General features: G+C 41.0%; 2 protein-coding genes across 2 annotated transcripts in view; one reads left to right on the top strand and one right to left on the bottom strand.

The window, feature by feature from the left end:
• Nucleotides 1-6,369, top strand: part of LOC137634797 (zinc finger CCCH domain-containing protein 13-like) — a 74,615-nt gene extending 68,246 nt beyond the window's left edge. The window contains exons 15-17 of the mRNA XM_068367341.1: nt 2,485-2,623; nt 4,163-4,283; nt 5,962-6,369. Of these exons, the coding sequence (XP_068223442.1) occupies nt 2,485-2,623; nt 4,163-4,283; nt 5,962-6,056 (355 nt within the window). The 3' untranslated portion in view covers nt 6,057-6,369. The remainder of the gene's footprint in view (nt 1-2,484; nt 2,624-4,162; nt 4,284-5,961) is intronic.
• Nucleotides 6,370-11,814: 5,445 nt separating this feature from the next.
• LOC137634771 (V-type proton ATPase subunit S1-like) overlaps nt 11,815-22,300 on the bottom strand; it is a 47,912-nt gene continuing 37,426 nt past the window's right edge. Inside the window, exons 8-10 of the mRNA XM_068367301.1 lie at nt 16,646-16,736; nt 15,195-15,323; nt 11,815-13,488 (exon numbers count right to left, since the gene is read on the bottom strand). Of these exons, the coding sequence (XP_068223402.1) occupies nt 13,282-13,488; nt 15,195-15,323; nt 16,646-16,736 (427 nt within the window). The 3' untranslated portion in view covers nt 11,815-13,281. The remainder of the gene's footprint in view (nt 13,489-15,194; nt 15,324-16,645; nt 16,737-22,300) is intronic.

The raw sequence follows: 22,300 nt of genomic DNA, 5'->3' as shown, positions 1-22,300 counted from the left end.
TTGAACAGTCCCTAGCACTACACTTTCTGTATTTAGGGACTTGAGAAGGGTCAGCCATCTTGAATTAGTCAAAGGGGAATTCAAAATCTATCCAAGTCGTCAACAAATAATCCAAAATTCAATCAAAGAATGCAAGGAAGTATTGAAGATAACCTCTGCAAAGCGAAAGCTAATAACTAGAAATGAGTACTTCACCAAAATCTGTGAAAACCAATCCAGTAAGCAACAGCGTATTTAGTAGGTCTTGCCGGTGGCACGACAGAGAGAAAATTGGTTCTGTGTTTACATGGAGTACTTGAGTACCTGCTCGACAGATGGCGCTGTTGATGTACACCCCCACCTGTATAGCGATCGCTGGCGTATTTTGTCCTTAGGTTTTTCTGTCGGGCAGCAGAGCTGACAGCTTATATGATCACCGGCTAAGTTTAATATTGAAAAAATAATAATAATACAGTAATAATAATATTCTTTCGAGTTATAGTTATGTACACAGAGTATACACATCAAATTCATGTTGGTTTATATTTTAATCCTAGCACGCATCTCGGAGAGCTTTCTTCTCAGTTTGTTCCATGTCTCTTTGTTTAAGAAATATTACAGAAAGCTAATTTGGAGAAAAGAATATTAGTTTAGCACTAAAATTAAGTTTAGCACTAAAATTATGTTCCTGAGCTTTGTTTTGTTTCATGTACTGTACTATCTCATTCATACAATATCCTCACCTTTATGCACTGTGCATTCATTTGGGATCATACTGCGCTCAGAATTCAAACTTCTTATCCATGGAATTTTACGTAATATAATATATAAATGCATTAAACTTGCTCTCTCTCTCTTCGCGAATTAATCATCTCTTAAAATAAAAATGACAAGTAACTTAATGAACTATTGTAAAAATGCTAATAAAGGTAAAGAAATTTTAAAGTACCGCATACTAAACACAAAGGTTACAGATCCAAAACATGGGGTGTATCTGATAACCAAAGTTGATACTTCCATGACTTGGATGTGTGTGAGATACATATTTTCTGAATTTAATAGTTCATTATTTTGATTGTATCACAAAATCAATTTACACACATTTTTGTATATTTTCAGAATCGTAAATCATGAGAACATATCCCAACGATAAGTTGTTTATATTTCTAACAATATGTCCCAGCAGAAGAAATACTCTGGCATAAATTTTTTTTTTCTAATTTAGACTTAGTTCTTTTTCAAATTATCCTTAGAAAATTTAACATAACTTTAAATTAAGTGGGGAATTTATGGTCTAAGATCCATTGGATGAATGGAATGGAGTATGCTGTACAGTATGTAGACCTTTATTAGTCATTCAAGATAGAGCCAGTTTACTGGCTTAGCTCATACTTAACTTGCCTGTCTGTTCATCTTAGTTTTAAGCTTTTATTCTTCTGACCTGTTTTATTGTGCTTCTTTAGATCATCTTATTCCTAATGTTGTAAGTCCGATTCTCTCAAGTTTTGGATAAGTTAGAGACTAAGGAATTGGCTTCCCCAGTCTTTTATTTTGGTCTTATATGGCTACTGGCTGCCTTTTAAAGCAATTGCTTAATAGAATCTTGTATTGTTGGTAGTATTTTAATTTATATCTTTCATTACATGTCTACTGGAAAAGTCTTGCAGCATTTTTACTAGACCACAAATAGAGTAACCATTACTGTCACAATATACATTTTCTCAAGTTCTTAGGATAAAGTGCATTTTGCTTATTTTTCCATTTGAGGAGATTGTGTGTATAAACACGCTCCCTTATCGTCTTCTATCAGTGTGCCTTTTTCCCATTCATATGGGGTAACGCGGCTACGCTTAAAATCTTTTAACCTTTTACTCTTGTGTTTAGCTAGTATGATATAAACTTTTATGCTGATGTTTATTTGCTACTGGCCAACACATTTATCTGTCTTTACCACCACTTAATTAGAATAGATTAGTCGAAAACCAAGATCATTGCTGTTTCCTGGGAAGTCCCAGAGCTATATATTGCTTGACTATTTCATAGATATACTCATACATGATCTTTTGTAGGGATTGTATTGATTAACTTATGATACGGTATATGTAATTCGTAATCCAGTACAGTGGAACCTCAGAGGTGGATCACTTTTTACCTCTAAGAAATTGGTGTTTTGAGAAGTTTTTGTCCTGAATAATCTTTGGTTTTCCTAGAAGGTAGAATGCATTATGGAACTTTGCATTACCACTTCACATTTTTACATGCTTTATTGAGGTCTAGTTTTTTTTTTTTTTTTTTTTTTTTTTTTTTTTTTTTTTTTTTTTGTGTAATGGATCTTGGTCTGAGGCAGTAAAGGCAATCAATGTGAATATTGTCAACTTGTCAATCATCTTTTACTCAGCAAATATTTTTAACTAAAGATCCCTTTCATACATGCTAAGCAACTGATTAAACTGCAACATGATTTTTTTAAAAATGCTGAATGTTTTTTTTTTTTTTTCTCCGTAGATTCTCAGGAATAACTGAAAGTGACATGGATGATGTAAAAACAAATATACGTGATGTGCAAGCATCTTTGCTGGCAAAGTTTTCAGACAAGACGATACTAATAGGACACAGTCTTGAATCTGACTTCCATGCATTAAAGGTGGGTATTTAGTGCATGCAATTTGTTTCGATAATGCACAGACTTATTGTATGGTGCTGCTTTTCTTAAATTTATGGTAAATAGTACTGTAGGCTATTCATAAATAATACAGACAACTGAAATACTAGGTATCGTTACTCAATGTTTCAATGATGGGAATAATAAGATTACCCGGTAACAAATCGATAGAAAATCACTGGATTTGCCCCTCGCCTTCCAGCCAAAATATGACTTCACCAGCCGTGTGCGCTTTGATTGAACTCAACAAAGAATGACTTGCGAAATATGTAAAACCATGCTGTTTTTCGTCCAAGAAAAAAATACTAACTTATCCAGCAGAAGTATTTTATTTTTATAATGTAAAAGAAAATATATTACTTTAAGAAAATATTTTTCCTATTAATGTACTTTCATTAAATAAATATTGATCTACATTACTATCAGAGATGAAACATATAAAATGAAACTCGCGTAAAATATGATAGGCTCTCCTCGTGTGGAGTCAAATTTATGCTGCGTAGTGATTATAACAGCTGATACAGCCCCATGAAATACTTTCTATCGCTACTCGATATTTCAACTATGGGAACACTAACACTAATTGATAACCTATTGAAAGGAAATCACTCGATTTGCCCGCGGCTTCGACAGAAATATGACATCACCAGACATAATACAGTATGAACTCGAGATATTAAAACTTTTCTTGATATATTTTTTTTTAGTTAAATGGACGCTTCATATTAACATCAAAATACTAACTTACCAAGATAAATTAATTGATTTTTATACAAGAAAATAGGTTATTTCTAAGGAAATAGTGGTCCTATTAGTGTACTATTTCCGACAGACTAGTGATCTCATCACAGTGAAAAAGTGGTCCTAAAATCGAAGTCGTAAGTCGCATAGGTTGTAAGTTGACGACTACCTGTAATTCCCACTCCATCTGTGCCAGTGATCCCGCTTGTATCTATATCGTAGGCCCCTGTCAGTGTGCCTACTCCCTCCCCCTTGACAGTGTTCGCCGTGTGTTGTCATTCCTGTTGGAGCAACCCAGGTGGTTTCTCCCCCTTAGGGGAACTTTGTTGTTGTTGGTCGCTCAGACCCTGAGGTGAGGGTTTGAAAGTGGAATAAACGTGCGCATTCCTCTTCCTTGTCATTGCCAATTGTAATTAGGGTGTCATCCTCTTCGTCTACCAATTGTAATTAGGGTTGTACTATGTTTATATAGTTTTTGAGCTTCAAATAGGCATATAATCCTTAAGTAGAAAAATAATTTAATGTACCATTTCATTGCTTTCCTTGTATGCTCTACTGACTATTTGCATACCTGATTTATCAATGAGGAGCATATTTTTTCACGTAATCAGTTATTACATCTTGTTTCATTATGGGCTCCTCTGTCCTGAAATGTTAGGTTTGTAGTGTAGATTGAATAAATATTGTTTGTCTTGTTTGTAAACTTGTCAAGACATTGTATCACGTAAATAAAATTATTGCTCAGTAGTAAACTATTTCTTTTTCTCTCTCTATTTTCAGCTCATCCATGATACTGTTGTAGACACAAGCGTTGTCTTTCCACATAAAATGGGACCGCCATATAAGAGGGCATTGAAAAATTTGGCATCCGAATATCTAAAGAAAATTATACAAAATGATGGTACGTATTACTTCCTTCCATGGTCAGAATTATTTTAGTCAGTACAAATATACAGTAATCTGTAGCTATTAGATTTATTTTGGTAGATATTTTGTAACCTCTAGTGTAATACTTTGTTGATTAGAACAGGCAAAAATTACTATTGTTTTCTCCACTACCATGAAGAAGCCATTGTTTATAGAGTCTATATTTCATTCTTGGCTGAACATACTTATAAATTAATGGATAGCAATAGTCTTTTATACTCTACAAATAATTACTTTTTATGTGGTTTAGTTAAAGTTAAAAAGCATGAGTTATAAACAAATTCTCTGGTCAAATTAGTTAAGTTAACAGTCAAGATAAATGGAAGCATACACTAAAACATGAAATGGTTTTTGTAATAATCCATAACCTGGTAAAACAGGAGCACCATCATTCATTTGCTCTTCTACCAAAAGGATAGATATCTCGCTCTTTTACTTCCCATCTCAATCCCTCCATAAACATCTTGAAACTGGGTAGCTAAACAATCACTCTCTCATAGGGTGAGTCAAGGCATGCGGAAAAAAAATTAGTTTTTTAAAGATGAAAATATAGGAATAAATATATTTAGAGAGCAAAGGTGAGAGGCATTCATATTTTCCTTTTATTAGGAGTAAAGGGTTCTTTTTAATAAATAATAATTTTTGTCTGAATTATCAAGTTCAAATTATTTTATCATCAAATAGGACTTTCTATTGGGGTAGAAAATCTTTTTCAATGAAAACTCTAAGTTTAAAATAAAGGGAATAAAATAAATTTGCTTAAAAGTGCCACCTATTTTTATTCTTATTTATCATTAAAATACTCTCGTCTCTTTCTTGATGTAGGAAGATGACTTGTTTAATCTTAATTAGCAAATAAATCGAGATTTAGGGGACAACCTAAATAAACCCGCCAGTAATCTAGTGATTTGTTAATTAAAAAAGTGAATATTTAATTTATCGAGAAAATTATGGTCAAGTGAACTATAGTCATCCTACTTGCTTCGTCACCCTCAAACTCCTCTTGCCACTGTAATGTACAAGCTAAATCTTTGCAGCTTAATGCACTCTTGTTGCTATTACATCCTTGTGGTACTAAAGTCAGTGAGTTTGGAAATTAAGGTCCCTTCTCCCTCACAACAATTGGCTTAAGCCAAAGTCCCATCCACCTTCCTTCTGGATATACAAATATACATTCAACTGCATGTGGTATATAGACTGAGGCTTTACCCCTTTGGTAGACTGTATGTATCAAGAAGTTTCCCATTTGAATATGTTGGTTAAAGTCTAGAAATTTGGCAGTTTGTAATTACAATGTACATACATACATATACCAAGAAATTTGGCAGTTTGTAATTACAATGTACATACATATACCAAGGCATTTCCCCCAGTTTTGGGGGGTAGCCGACATCAAACAAAAGAAACAAAAGTGTGGGGAGCAGTCACTCTTCCCCTAGCTCCATCTCTTTGATGATGTCTCACAGGATTGTAAATACAGGAGAGGGGGTTCCCAGCCCCCTTGTCCCGTCCCTTTTAGTCGCCTCTTACGACACGCAGGGATACGTTGGCGCTATCCTAATTGTTTTTATGCCCCTTAGCTCTATTTGTAGTGTTTGATTTCTGTCTAGCGACTGCACGAATTTTTAATTTCAAAGAACGTCTATTTTTAGTTTCAGGTCACGATAGCGCAGAGGATGCTATAACGTGCATGCATTTGATGCAGTGGAGAATAAAAGAAGATTTAAAAGGATTTGGAAAAAAATGAAACCAGCTTTCATACCTATTGAAGAGCTTAAGCTTCAATCTTCTTGAACTTTCTGTATGGTAAATATTTTGTAAAACAAGTTGAATTGTAGAAGACAGAAAATGTGATGTGTAACTGTTAATAGATAAAAGATGTGTTTGATGGGTTTCTAGTTGCATATAAAGATTTTTCAGCATTTGTTAAATACAGTTCTATAATGCAACAGTAGTTTCTGGAATCCAGAGTTTATATAATAGGAAATTCTCTTTTCCTTGGCATTTTTTTATCTTCTGGCCTAATGTTTTCTGTTTGCCGTACTAAAGTATCACCTTCCTATATTTGTTTCATTAACCTTAGGTTATATATATATATATATATATATATATATATATATATATATATATATATATATATATATATATATATATATATATATATATATATATATATATATATATATATATATATATATATATATATATATATATATGTATGTATGTATTTATTATAGACATAAAAAGAAAACAAAAAATAACTTGATGTCACCAATAAGACAAAAGTACTAACTCCAATCAAGTATTCTCACTTTTCCTTTCATGACTATAATACATAATTATTAGTTTCTATATGAATGCAAACCATCATCCTTTAGGTGGGAAGTATGATTTCAGCACTAGCTGGACAGCCGTTAAATCATTTGAATAAGCAGTTAAGCGACAAGTAGGAAAGGGGGCGAGGAGTTCAGCCCCCTTACCTGTCAGTCTCTTCACTTGTGTTTTCGGCCGCATCGAGTATATTAGTACAAACCTTAAGCGAATTTTTCTTTTTCTTTCAGGAAGTGAATGCTGGCTGTTGATTGTTAATGTGAAGCAAGACAATTGTGGGAGGGTGGGCATGTGTGTTCTCAGTTGTCCCCTCGTGCCGAGCATAGGTAGTGGTCAACTATGCGGTGTCAGGTATATGCTATGTGAGAGCTTTGCTTATTCCTTCCACTCATTAGGTGCATCTCTTATTGCCCCTCCTGCGCTTACTTCCATGGGGAGCATGTGTTAGGAGCAAGAAGCCCTCAGACCTATGTCGGCAGGCTTCCAGGTTCTGGTGACATATCTGGTTCTTCCTGCGTTTCCTGCACCCCAGCAGAGGTTGGAGGTTGATGACGAGTGTGACATAAGGAAGGTTTTGGACTTCTTAGGTCTTTTAGGTAGGCTCCCCAGTGCTTGTCTCTCTCTTGATACCACTGGTGGTGAAGGTTGTCAGTGGCTCCTCCTCCTCCTTGGGTCCCCTAGATCTGAAGGGAAATCCCCCCCCCCCCCCCCAAAGTGCCGGGATTGATTTCCATGCATCATCCTTAGCAACCCCTCTCCCTGAGCTTCACCCTGACCCTTGTGGTGGGGGACACTGAGGTTTCCACTCCCCTGTGAGTGTGACTATCCCTCCCTGTGATAGTGTTCCTCAGTGGTTTGGTTCCTGTTGTAGCAACCCCTGTGGCTTCTTCACTTGGGGAAGCATCGTTGTCTGGGTTTTTTGGACTTTGACTTCTCTGCTTGCAAAGCCTGAGGTTAGGGTTGGAGGATGAAGAAACATGTGCATTCTTCTTGCACATCATACTCTTCAACTTATGAATCTGTTCAGTTCTAAGATGAAGAAGTGGAGGAAGACCTGTCAGCCATTGTCATAGGAAGGGGCTCCTCTCAACACCACGTCTCTTAGGATGGGTTGACGACACCCTAGTGATTCCCAACCCCGTGAGGAGGGGAGCCACGGCCCTCATATGTCGATCCCCTGGGAATGGGCTTGGATCCCTGGCTACCACAGTAGCTAAGCTGAAACGGTAATGGTGTTACGGCTCCTTGCTTGGGGGCCTGATACCCAGGGTTGCCGCTTCAATCTTACACAGGTGGCCAGGTTCACTTGTGTTGGCGCCGTGTTTCAGACCCTAGAAGTAATGCATGGGACTGGGGTTGTAACCCCCATGTCACAGCTTTGAGCCTCTGCTCCACTGTGGCAGAGTTTGGATCTCTGGCTGTCCTGGTAGCCAAGCAGGACTGGTGTTACGACTCCATGCAGGGGCCCCTGATACACTTGGCCGTGGCTGTGACCATGGGATGCAGCTTCGAGCCTCGCCCCAGTTCGGGTCACGGGCTGCCTCTGTAACCAAGCATGACAGGGGTTGCGGCCCTGTATTTCCACCCACCGGTGTCATTGCGTGAGGCCAGAGCCTATTAATCTCAATGATAGACATAGGAGTTTTCTAGTCATCTCTTTTGCTCCCATACAGGTCAAGATAGATTGACATTTCCAGGGAAGAAAAAGAACCTACTCACCAAGCAGTGAGTCTCCTTACCTGAGGAATGATGGTTTGCATTTGCATAGGAAAAAGTCACAAATTTTTAAGGTCTTTTTTTATTTTTCCTAGCTATACAAACCGAGTAATATACTATTAGATTTTACTTTCCTCCTGTACCACCCATCTCAGTCCTAAGCTGAATGATTATCAGTGTTTGAGTTTACAGATCAGAGGGCAGGGCTCCTATCTTTTGCTTAACTGGTCCTTTAAACAATTCAACAACTGCTCAGCTCACGGTAAAAATGTGCTCCCTACGTAAAGGACTCAGGTTTTTATAGCCAGGAAAAATACAAATTAATCTTTAATAATTGGGATATGCTGATCAAATGTCACCTGTAGCTATTTTTTACATAAATGCACGTCATATATTTATATGAACACTATATATACATGCATATAATAGTCAGTCCTCAATTTTTGCAGGTTCATTCTTCACGATTTTGCTCGTTCGCCATACAGGGAACTGTATAACCTATTAAATAAAAATTACATATTTGGCATTCTCCGCAAAATTTCCCTCTCCACAAAGCACATCTCCCCATCTCTCGCTCACTCGGCCTCATTTTTGCATCAACGTTTGCGTGTGCATCTCCCACTTAGGTCCTTTTTTAGCAAAATCACGTTTTGGTGTAAAAAAGTGATGCATTTGTATGGTAAATACTCCTGTACAATGTATATATTTACCGTTTAATGTACTGTAGATGTGTGATTCCCTATAGTATTGAGCAAGACACGACATATCAGGAGTTTCATCTTCCTTCGTGACTGTGTAGAACTTCGTACGGAAATGGTTAGTGGTCTTTGTATAAAATGTGTACACTTAGTGAATTTTAGATATCATTACATACATATTGTACAGTGCAGTATTACTGTAATGTATAATATTTTTTATTAACTATACTGTACAGTACTGTGCGTAAATACTACTGTACTCAACAATATGTAAATGTAGAATATGTGTATAGTGAGTTGTCAAACTGTGCAAGTCGTCCTGCCAGAAACAGTGAACGTTTACAGTACAGTACGACTGTCCCGATGACTATTGTTACACACTGTACTGTACCGTAGTTTTACCATGTACAGTATGTAGTACAGATGTACTGTACACTTGCTGAAATGTTTTCATTCATTGATCCAATACTTCTACTGTGATATAAAACTAAATACAGTATTAGGCAGTACTTAGTCTGTCAGTCGACTGCGCATAACCAATGGTCACTTTGAGTTGTTAGGAGTTAACAACCCTAGGGCAGCAAGTACTTGCCGATTCTTGCTATTCGCAGCTGTCTCTGTTACTCAACCCCTGCGAAGGAGAGCAAGCGCTGACTGTATACAGCATTCAGAGATACAAGGCAGCTTCCAAGCAAAATTTTGCATTGAGATATGAGTAGGACTACCCTTACAGATGCTAATGCTAGATGGCTGAGCACTAAGCCCACATCTCGTGTTCAGTTCACATGGTCGTCAACTTCTGTACACATCTCCCATGTTGTGTTTGCGTTACTTATGGGATTTTTCACTGTATCTGTGGACATTCTTTGTAATTGGATGATGGATCCTAAGAAAGCAAATGGTAAGGTTGACAGTGAGAAATCCCAGGACCTTCCTAACATCCCATTCTGGAAGACATACCCATCCGGGTAGACAGGACTGCTAGAAACTCCTCATGAGCATGGAGATCTACCCGGAACCTGCCAGGTTAAGCTCTCTCTGAATCGGAAGACATGACTTAACACTGCCCGGTAGCCATGTTCTGGTGGCACTGTCAACGTTTTGTCTATTTGGAGAAAGATCAAGAAGTCTTCTATCAAGCACACAAAGGCTTAGATTGGAGTGATATTCTTCCTCCAACACCAAGCGCATTACTTTAGACTGCTGTGGAGGATTTTCTGAGGAGTCACGACAGCTCTCCTCGAAGAAACCCTACTCTCCGAGGAGGAACTGGATAGTGCATTGGAGTATCTTTACAAAGGAGGTCTGGCTTCAGGGATAGCTCTAGAGGCCCTTCCATAAGGAGGGAGATTAGCTCTGAATATCGTTCCATGTGGGGCCATCTTGGTGCCTCAAGTTGAGCAGAGGTTTGGTGTAACTATTTTCCTGTTGAGCACTTCTGATTAGGCACAACGGAGGGGAGGTGTACACATCTATCCTATTCCAGGATTGTTGAAACATGGCCTTGACAAAAACTGCTGTGTCCGAGACTAGTGACCAATAGACTGGGAGTTTGTGGTTTAGGCTAGTTGCAAACAGGTCTATGGTCAGGGAATCCCACAAAGTCACAAGTCTCTTTGTCACTGGGGGATGAAGAGACCCAACCATTTGTTATCTCTGGCTCAAGTTTGTTATGTTTTGTTCCCCTCGAATGGGCCTGACTGTTAGGTCTTCTATATTATCAGTTTCGCACACATGCCTTTGCTGCCAGGACACCATTTCATTTGTTGACATACACCGTGGGTGTGGTGTTGCCGCTCATTAACTAGGCTGTTTGCTCTCGAAGATGCCTGGTGAAGACCTTTAGGGGTCAAAGGCCCGCCATCAATTCCTGCTCATTGATGTGCTGCTTTTGCTCTTCTGATAACTATACCCCATGCCCAATGTTGCTCCTAAGGTGTGCGCCTACCTCACCTTAGTGGCACTCATGAACAGGAACACCTCTGGCCCTTTATTAGTACTAGTGGTGCTTATGCTCACCTACATAAGAATTGAACATGGTTAGGTGGTGCTTGTGTGTTTTTTTTTCTTGTGAAAACTGAACACTGTAAGAACCAAGCACCGAGAGCACATCAGCCAGTGCGTTACCTCCTGTCCTGAGTGCTGATTGGACTAATTGGGGAGGGTTTGTTTCCAGTACATATCCTCTTACTTTGTGAATGAGGTGAGGTTGTACTAGTGCGGCCAACCCTTCTCCAAAGAGAGGGTTCTTAGCAATGCACTTTTTCTCCTATTGGACTGAATGGACCAATTGAATGCCTAGGCTATCCTATGTTGGGGAAGATCCTTGTTGACAGTCTTTGAGGAAAGAAGTGACGAGGGTGGATGTTCTTGTCTTGACCAGCAGTATTCGTGCGGAATCTCGCCTTTATCTTGTACTGACATCGCCCCGCTGGGGTTGACTTTGGTGCATCACTACTGCTTCCACGAAAACAGAAAAATCAGGAGAAGTATTGGAAGAGACAGCCATATCGGTCATCTTGTGCTTCAGTGGTGTCATCCTCCTCCTCTTTGGAGCGAAAATTGTTGGGAACAGGAAAAGGGTGAGTTAGTTACCTGGTAACTTCAAGGTAACTATCACCTAAGAAAAAGTATAATGCCTATAGCGATTACTTGTAGAAAATAGGAATACTATCATAAACTATTGTCAAGACCCTTCTTTTATAATGATGCCAATTTGATCAATTGAAATTAGCATTTCAGGTAAATGAAAGAATTAAATCACTGACACCACAAAGACCTTTATTGTGATCCATTAATTAAATACATATATGGAATACACACAAACATTTAAAACAAACTCTTTCTTGGAATGTAATTTTTTTTTTCACAGACCTATTCATAAAAAGCAATGGCTTTTTATACTTAAACAGACCTGATTCCTATATACATATAAACATAGAGTAACATATTTACAAAGTTAAAAACTATGTTTCTTATTATGTTGATCAATTAAACCTGTTATTCAGAAATGTTTTTAAACTATTTAACAAATCCATAACTACTGTAAACATGTGAATTTTCAGCTATTGCACACATCTAAAATTCATTTCCTTTTTTAATATTCATACATTCAACTAATGCCAGGTTATATACCACATGATATTTAAATCTCTCTCGACATTACCATGAAATTAAAAAATTTATGAGCTTACATGGACTACAATAGATTTTTCTGCAATTTAAATCATAATCCTGCTTCAGTTTGGATTTACAAATTTGAGCTATATAACCCGGCATTGGGGCCCGCGAGCACCTAGTTGTGCAACTTGGGAAAACTTGACATAATATGAAGTGAAGTTGTTGAGGCTGTACAGCAAAACGGAAGAAAGCAAGTGGAAATGGAGGTAAAGTAGAAGTATACAATGCAAGTGCCGCTAGAACGACACTGCAAAGACAATAATAATACTTACAATGCACCTTGTGAGGTGCTTGCCCACTACATAATGTTTGGCCCACAAAATTTTACTGAAATTTAAATTCTTAATATCTGTTGGCACTACATATTGTTTTCAGGAATTTGTGCTAATAATATATCTATCTTTTTTCTTTGACTAGTGGGACATTACCTGAAAAATAGCCTATGAACATTATAAGGCTATAAGCTAAAGGCAAATTTTCTCTCTAGTACTATGTACTTCAATATAATACAAATAAAATATTAAATCAAGATTTCTACTAATTTTGAAATATTTCCAAAATTATTTCTTACCTTGCCAGATATAATAGTAAATAATAGGTATCTGGAAAGAAATACATTAAGTTGCTATGACCTGTTAGTCAACTTGGTAAAAACTTTGGTTTTATAATTAATGTTACTATCGTACACCTTCCATAGTATATTTTAACAAGAGGTTACTACTGAATTTGACACCTATAAAAATTAACTAGAATCATTAATAGCAGCTTTTATTATTTGGTAATAATCTAAATCCTATATAACGTATTGCAAGTACTTCAAAACATTTATCAAATACTGTATATGTTATATTTAAATTTCATCTTGCTGGAAATATCTTATTACTGCCATTCAGTTGTTGATTAAAAATAGTTTCCTTCCCTATGGGAAACTGTGCAACATGAAGGTGGTTTATATTTGTTCTCTAAACTGGGTACAAAATTCAATGACTTCCCAACTGCATTACTCTTGACAACAATCTTAAACAAAGACTGCTCTTCTTTAGTTGTTTAATCAGTGGTGGGAACACTCAGTGGCTGAGCTTTAGGATCATCAAATCGATCCATGGTCTTGATGTCACTCAGCATAAATAGTCCCATAGTAAGAATGATGACCAAGATGAGTGTTGAAAGCAGACCACACCAAATGGGTACTGTGAAAAAGCCCACACAGTCCCATGCACCACCAAATTTGTCACCGTTGTCAAAGGCTTGCACCTGAAAAAAAATGATGTGTGATAATCCAATATCAACAAGCAGTGAAACTACAGTGTATAATGAATAAAAGCTAAGTAATTACATCAGACCACATAGTCACATATAAATGGTCTACATCAGATCAAAAAGTTCCATCTATGAATAATCAATTTTTTTCTGAACTAATAATATAACTCTTTGAATCTAAAAAATTACACGAGATAAAGATGAACTTCTTTATAAGTATGTTGTCTGTCAATTATCTGCGGTGGGTTGAAAAATCCGAGCAGTGTGAAACATTCTTCGCTACCATACTGAATTGCATTCTGCACACTCAGGCTATTCAATATACATTCATGAATGAAAATATATGACTACTCTTAAATGCGAAACAATATCAAGCCAAATTTTTTCCTAAAATTCACATCATAATCAAAGTGTATAAATTTCAAACAACCACTCAATAAAAGCGTAACAGTTGTAAAATTAAAGACCTATACAGGACATGGTGAAATGGTAAAATTATGCTATACACTGTGAAATGGTAAAATTATGCTACACACATGCCAAAAGTAGCCAGGCAAAAAAAAAAAAAGAAGAGCCTACTATTCATGTACGTAAACACCAAGAGGTGAAAAGCACAAGCGCACCAGAATTTTATGCTCAATAATGAGGAGCAAGACTAGGAAGTATAACTTGAAATGAAACGACTTCTCCACACCCTCCCAGAATAGGATGACATCTTAAAAACCCCAAGTCCAATAACCTTTCAAATTTAGGGTGCCAAAAAGATTTTATCTAATATATCGACAGTGTTTTTCCAAAATAAAGAGATTTGTTGAGTTTATAAGTAATTAACCAACTTTCTTTTATTTAAATAATTTCATAAATCAAAACCTCAAAACAAATACAAAAGTTTTAAATACAATAGCTTTTAATCATGAAATGTATATAAAAAAAAAAAAAAAATTCAATGTTAAGGCGGGTTTACACAGCCGAACAGCTCGCCGAGCCCGGTTGTCGAACCTACTTGTAGAACGGCTCGAAGAGCTTTCATTCAGCACATCGAACCTCAGTGTGCCTCGTGCTAAAACAACGTCAACGTGTCTCTCGACCAGGACGATTTGATAGCCATTGCTTTAGCAGTGGCACTAAAAAAAAATAGATCAAAGTGGACGAAGGATTGGCTACTAAAAAAGAGAAATTTTCACACACCAACTTGCTTGTTGCTTAAAATTAGAGCTATAAAATTAGTTCTTTCAATATTTCATGCAGAGCCGCTATTCCTTTGTTTCTGGCTACTTTATTGGAATAGTCTTTTGATTTAACTTTCCATAAAGCTGGATGAGCCCGATATGCATGTATGAAATCAAGTACGACTTCCTTCTCATTCTTGCTTTCATTAATGGCAGCTATTATTCATTTCTTTGATGAGGTTTCCTCTAGCAGGTTTGAATAACAACTGAGGTTCGATGCTCGACACCCGTTCACACCATTCGTCAAACAATGTAGCTCCGCCCACAAAAGTCAAGATGAGCCCGACTTTCATCGAGCCGTTCGACGAGCGCGCTCGACAACCAAATAGCCCGTTTACACGCTCGAACATCAATTCAAACACAGGGTTGTCGAACCAGGCTCGACGAGCTGTTCGCCCGTGTAAACCCCGCTTTAGAAAGAATTAACAAAGAACTACACAAATTAGCTATGGTCTACTCCATTATGCTTACCTGGAAACGCTCCAACACTAGCTGTGCATCCTTTGTTTTCAAAAATGAATCATTAACTGATTTAAAAATAAACTTCTCTGAGCAGGCAAAGGACATCTTAAAAGGAATGGTATCCATGGGAGTTTCCAACTGGAATGATGAAATAAAGTAAAATTACAATGACTTGATTAAATAGAAAATAACACAATAAATTTCACATAAAATGGTAATTCTAGTAGCAGGGTTATGTGGGTGAATTTACAGTACTAAAATGGAAAAATACCTTATTATTCCAAGCAAATGGCAGGTTTGAGTCAAAGGTACGATATAGTATTTCATGTAACATTGATGTACTCGTTTATTATTTTAAACTACTAGTGTAAACAAGATTATTACTGATAATGTAACTAAAGTTCATCCTCATCATCATTAACATTTTTATGTTAGTTTTTTCATACTTTCCACATGGATTCCCTTCTGGTCGAGGTTTCCATTTATGACCTTCCTATTGGTCTTCATAATTCTACTAACAGATCTTCTAATTATCCGATTAACTTTTCCTTATTATTTTCCCATGCCCAAACAAATCAAGCTCTGAGATCTTTCACTTTGTTCCCAGGGAGAGACTAACTCATAAGCAAAGGATAGTGACAGAAATTGGTCAAATTACATTTTTTCAAAAATATTCATACGAGTGAAGAAAGAAAAGGTTTTACTTCTTTCTTAACCAAGGAATAATGAAAATTAGATCCTTCCAATTTAACATTTCTGAAATAATTGGGGTTTTTCCCCAACTTTCCTCTTGACAATTATTTATATTGTAAGTAGTAAGTTGACCAGGACACCAGTACTCATAAGAAAAGTCAATCTTGAAACACAGAAAACATCCACTTGCAATGGCGACCAAAAGAGAAGTGGGAACATAAAGCTAGCATTGCCTTGTTGATGCATGGTTGGAAACATGGTGCAACCATATATTGTTCTCATTCCCACCAGTCTTTCTCCTATATGGTCGGAACAAAAGTGCACCAAGAGCTTACCCCATTAAAATGACAAGGGTTTGTATTCAAGTCAGAAAAGAGATAAGGAGCAGCTGGGTCTCAAAGAAGTACGTTTGGAAGTACCAAGCAATAAAGGTCAAAAGAAACAGATGAACCTAAACCTAATAGGAGTTAAGGAGTGGTAAGATCTAATTCCCCGTCTAACATCATTAAAGTAAAACCTAATATTAATTCAACTGATAACAAACATGGTGGACATTTTTTTGCTGAAATAGCAATCACCCAATAAAAGAAAACATTCCCTTTTAGGCTACATAAAAATTACACTGCATTCATATTAGCCCATTTTTCCTTACAAACAGAGCATTGATTAATTATAAAAGTTTTCAGAATTAGACTTAAAAATTTTCATATGTTTCTACCATATTATATAATATAATCTCATGGAACAAAATAAAATTTCAAACTAGCCTTGAAGTCATGATTTATAACGGCATTGTCGAGACTAACAGATGCACTTTCCATAACCCATGAATTTCCCCTCTTCTTCTGGAAATTGTACCTGAAATGGATGGAAGAAAAATAAATCTAGTGGTCATACTGCAGACACAAAATAACAAATTCGGAGATAATTTGTATTTTTCCTAACCATACAAACCTTAGCTATTTACATAAGGTATTACTTTCGGCGTAGCTGAAATGGCGAGCCATTAGATTTTTAACGAGGGTTAACTACCCCCGCGCTAGTTAGCAGGGGGTAGGGGAGGGGTAGCTAGCTACCCCTCCCCCCTCACCCTCTGGTAAACTGACTCACTTCGCTTGGAGGTAGGACTTGACTTGGGGGACAGGGCTGGCGGGCAAATATGTGTAAATAGCCAAGGTTTGTATGGTTAGGAAAAATACAAATTATCTCCGAATTTGTCATTTGTTCCGTAACCGAAATACAAACCACGCTATTTACATAGGGTGACTTACCCCTTAGGAAGGGTGGAAAGTCCCCAGCCATACTGGCTTTGGCTTTACCCGGGGACTCAGAATCCGAGTGAGCAGCACTTCGAGAAAAAGAGTCCCTGCACCTACATGCGGCCTACATAAGCTTGTGTGTGGAGGGAAGAAGCGTGACTTGTCCTAGGCAGTCGACCTGAAGACCTTTAGATGGAATTCTGGACTAGGACTATCCCAATACCACCTCGTCAGGGTATGGGAGACGTGACAGTATTATCTTAATACTAGGAACACAAGGAAGCATGGTTAATGCAGAGGTTTGAGGTCAGCTATGCAGAGAACCTAGGATGCTGCTTTCCCCAAGAGAGGGGAGGATGAAGAAAGAAGAGGGCCAGACATACCTCTTTCATTCATGCAGTCTGACACCGGGTAACAATGCCCTCAACCTTCTGCTACTTGTCCATTAAGGAGCCTGAGGTTAGACTAGCTGTTCTGTAGCCACCACAGGCCGATAGAGAAACGTATCGAGGCTCCTGTGGGTCACGTCCTGCAGGTAGTGGGCTGTGAAGGTCGTCCGACGCTTCCAGACTCCAGTTTGTAGCACCTGCGTCACAGAGTAGTTTTCTTGAAGACCAGTGACATTGCGATGCCTCTAACATCGTGTGCTCTAAGGCTACATGACGGAGGAGGGTCTGGATTCAGGGCGAGATGGACGGTCCTTGAATCCAGGCTGCAAAGGTATTCTTGGTGACCCTCCTCTTCGTCCTTCCTGTGCTCCCAAACAGGGCTTGCACGTGAGGACGAACTGCAGCTGTTCTCTAAGATAACACCTCCGACTCCTTACTGGGCATAGTAGGAGAAGGCCTGGGTCATCTGTTACAGAACGGAGACTCGAAATCCTGAAGGAGTCGAACCGAAGGTTTGGGACTCCAAGATCTTGAGTCTAGTAACCGACTCAGGGATGAACCCGAACGTTACCTCTCCCTATCTTCTTGAATGGGCGAAGTCGTACGAGAGACCATGAAGCACGTTGATAGGCGTGGCCGAAGCCAGAGCGAGCCGGAGCACCGTCTTCTAAGTCAGGTGCCTATCAGATGACTTGCGTAATGGTTCACAGGGAGAAGTCTTAAGATCCCTAAGAACCCGAGCCATGTTCCATGGAGGAGGTCTCACTTCCGACTTGGTGCAGGTAAGTTCGTAGCTTCGTATGAGCGAAGAAAGATTCCGCGAGGAGGAATTGTCTAACCTTAGAGCCTGAAGGTCAGGCTTGAGGCTGAGCGATAGGCTTTAACGCTGAGAGCAAAAGGCGTATTTCCTCCTGCAGATGGACAATAACTCCGCTAACGCTGGAATAGTGGCATCGAGGGGAGAGATACTTCTCCCACGACACCAACCCCAGAAGACACTCCACCTCGCCTGGTGGACCCCTGCGGATGACTTCGCAGGTGTCAAGACATCCGCTCCGCGACCTGTTGCGGAACGCCTCTCTCTGTGAGGAGATGCTGGATGGACTCCAGGCGTGGAGCCGAAGAGGAGCTACGGCTGGTGGTAGATGTAGTGGTATGGTCGCTTTAGCTCTTGTCGTGGGGGAAGCTCTCTCGGGAGTTCCATCAAGGGATGCAGAAGGTCCGGAAACCACTCTGCATGATGCTGTAGTGGAGCTGTCAGAGTCATCGACAGGTTGACCGATAGTCTGGTCTTGTTGAGTCCCCCTTTCCCTCAGACCCAACGGTGGCAAGGCATAGACGTCGATGTTGTCCCATCGATGTGGGAAGACATCTCGGCAGGGTGCCTTGGGGGCCGGGGCTGGGAAGAAGTACAGCGACAGCTTGAAATTCAAGGTTGTCGCGAACAGGACCACAAGGTCAGAGCTTGTTGGCTACTGGGGGTTCCAAAGACCACTCGATACTCTCTATCTGCGATGCTCTGTTCCGACTGTCGGAGAGCACATTCCTTTGTCCGGAATGAAGCGAGCCGATAGTGGTATTGAGTGGATTTTGGCTCATCTCAGTATCTCTACTGTAAGACGGGAAGACTGTTATGAAAAGGTACCTCCCCGCTTGATGAAATAAGCAACTACCGTGGTGTTGTCGCTCACGGAGTGACTCGCTGGGGCCTGTTGGAACTGTTGACGGGCCAGAATATGGCCTTCATCCCTAGCCAATTGGTGTGGAGGTACCCATCTAGTTCTGGCCATAGGCTTGAGATCCTTTGGTTCAGAACGTGCCCCCCCCCCCTTCTTTGACGCGTCCGAGGACAGCATCAAATGTGGAGGAGGGACGAGAAGATCCACTCACTAGCAAAGGCTTCATAGGTCAACCACCACTGCAGGATCCCTCGTTCGGCAGGTCCCATAGAACCAGAAAGTCTGGGGAATCATAGTCTTGATTCCACCGGGACTTGAGTCGCCAAAGCAGGAGACTCATCGTGAGGCGAGTGTTTGGGACTAGAGGGGTCAAGGAGGAAGGTGACCTAGGAGGCGTAACCAAAAAAGGCTGGAGACTCACCTCGCCTGAGGAAAGGTTCTACTACTCTCCTCCGCCTTGCTATCCTGCCATCTGGTGGGAAGGCTTAACGGAGATTGGAGACTAAAATCAAGCCTAGATATCCCAGTTGTTGCGATGGAAACAGAAAACTTCTCGAGATTTACCATGATCCTTAGATCTTGGCAAAGTCCCATAGGCTTGTCTCGGAGTCGAAGAAGGGTCGATAGCGAAACTGCCGGGGTAGCCAGTCATCCAGAAAGCGAAGGAGGCGGATGCCGCTCCTGTGTGGACATGAGGGTTCAGGATGAACTTCCTAGTGAATGCCTGCGGTGCTGTGGAAAGATCGAAGCACAGCACCTTGAACTGGTAAATCTGTTGCCTAGGCTGAATTCCAAGTACTTCCCGTAAAGACGGATGGATTGGGATCTGGAAGTACCTGTCTTTCGGATCCAGTATGCACGTGAAGTCTTGTGGTTTCCCTACAAGTCTGATCGAATCTGTTGTACCATACTGACCAAAGTTTGTACGACAAACTTGCTCAGGGCTAAGAGGACGATGGCGGGTCTCCAGCCTTCAGGTGCTTCTTACAAGAAAGTCATTTGAAGAACCTTGGGGGGAGCTGCCGACAACCTTGGAGAGCATGAGCATCCTTCTAGAGCATGGTCTCGCCCTCTGCCCGAGGGGCTAGCCCCTTTGCCGATCCCATGGCATAGGGGCTCAGCGACACTGGATTCGCTGACATGGGAGGTAGAGATGCTACGAAACAGGACACGAAATCCCTGGCTGATCGTGGAGATCGTTCAGGAATCGGCCCAGAGATGCTGCCACTTGAAGGTGCAAAATCAGGCATCCCCCCACTGGGGGATGCAGGTAGGGGTTGCCAATCCTAGCTTTTGCGGCCTAGGCCGCCCCCTCTGGGATTATTGCCTTCCCAGGAGGGCTCCTCGCCCTTCGTCCCCGACAGGAGGGGGGAAGCTGCAAAGACACCTTGTCTAGCTGCCCGTGCCGGTTCTGATGTCCTAGGCTGAACGAGGCTGTTGAAGTTGAGGCGCTGGAGGCTTGTAGGAACTGGATGTAAGCGCCTTGGAGGAGCGAATCGTGATACGATTTTCACCACCTCTCAGTCGCTCGTTCCTTGTCCTTGGGTTGAAACAAGCCCCTTCCAAGGATGGGAGTGTGTCTGGGTTTGCCGATATCCACGGTAGGGACCTTCGAGAGAAAAACCTCTCGGTCACTGCATCTCAATGCTTCAACATCGAGTTTGTCCTCAAATTCGACACTTGGTGTCGGGAAACGAAGGTGCACGTGTTCGAGAGGAGGAAAGTTCCATAACCTTCCCGGAGCTTCCTTGTATAAAACCTCGGGTCGCGACCGGATGGCCAGAGACTCAAGCTTGACGATCAGCCACGAGGTGGCCTGCCTGGTACCCTTTGCGGCTTCCTCCTGGTTCAAGATTCCTGAAGTCGAGAATGTCACCTGCTGGCCGGAGAGTTTCTCGAGGGAAAAACCCCCGGAAGGCCCGTTGCACGGAATGGTGGAGAGGAAGAGCTAAATCAGGCTACCCCATGATCTCGAAGTATTCCCTCTGTTGACGACTGACAGAGGCAGTGTCAGCAGCCGCCGTTGGAGGGAAGGGGATCGGGCGATCCTGAGGAGAGGGATGATGGGGCCTGCCTGAAAAGGGAGAAGAATGTTACCCAGAATCTTCTGAAGATTCTTGCTCTTGTACGTGTCATGCTCTGCGCTTCCGAGGTGAAGATCGTGACTATGATGATCTGAAAGTATGCGCTCCAGTAAAAACTCGCCAGGTTTGCCCGTGTTGCGAAACCCGACGGGAATCGCGGTCGAAATCGCCCTTGGTGCTCGCGCGATGGTACAATTGTTAGTTCGCGCGCGGGCGAACATGTGTGCGCATGCACGTGGGGACGCGTGGGCGCGGTCGGAAGACCGAAAATGCGTAAGCGAGCGATGGCGCGATTGGCGAGCAATGGTTCTTTGCAGGAGATGACGCATTGGCAAGCGATGGCGCGTTGGCGAGCGATCGCGTACAGCGATCTAAAGCGTGGGCGCGTTGAAAACGCTAACGGGCAGGCGAAGAATTGCGCGCGATCGCTAGGAGATCGCTGGCGCGTAGGAGATCGATGGAGCGCGTTTGTGCGGCCAGAAGATATCGAGGGGCAGAACCAGCTGGTGAGGTTGCGCATAATAGCGAACGCTCATGGGCGAGTACAGAAGACTTCTCGTGGGCGCGTGGGCGCTCAGAGACTCGTTCAAATCTAGAGCACAGGAGATCATCAGCGAGGAGGTGAAGGAATCATCTCTTTCGCCTCCACCCACATCAGGAAGCACGTGGAGTACGCTGGTGCGCATTGCGCACATCAGGAAAGGGCGCGCAGATGTGCACTGGCGAGCAGGCGATCGTGGGTGTAAAAAGAAGGAACAATCTCCTTGCCTGTGCCTAGATCCAAAGATCGCGGGTGCGAGGGCGAACGTTGGCGCGCATTGCGCACATTAGAAAAGGGCGTGCAGGCGATCGTGGGCGTACAGGAGACCGTTGGCGCACAAGGCGCGTAGCAGGAAAAGGGCGTCCAGAAGTGCGCTGGCGAGCTGAAGAGAGCTGGCGCACAGAAGGTCTCAGAGGCGCAGGTGAGCGCTGGTGATCAGGAGATCTACGGCGAGACTCAGCTACAGGATA

This window comes from Palaemon carinicauda, chromosome 45 (assembly GCF_036898095.1).
Source record: "Palaemon carinicauda isolate YSFRI2023 chromosome 45, ASM3689809v2, whole genome shotgun sequence".
In the NCBI taxonomy this organism is placed as follows: Eukaryota; Metazoa; Arthropoda; class Malacostraca; order Decapoda; family Palaemonidae; genus Palaemon; species Palaemon carinicauda.
This window is presented reverse-complemented; position numbering and strand designations above follow the sequence as displayed.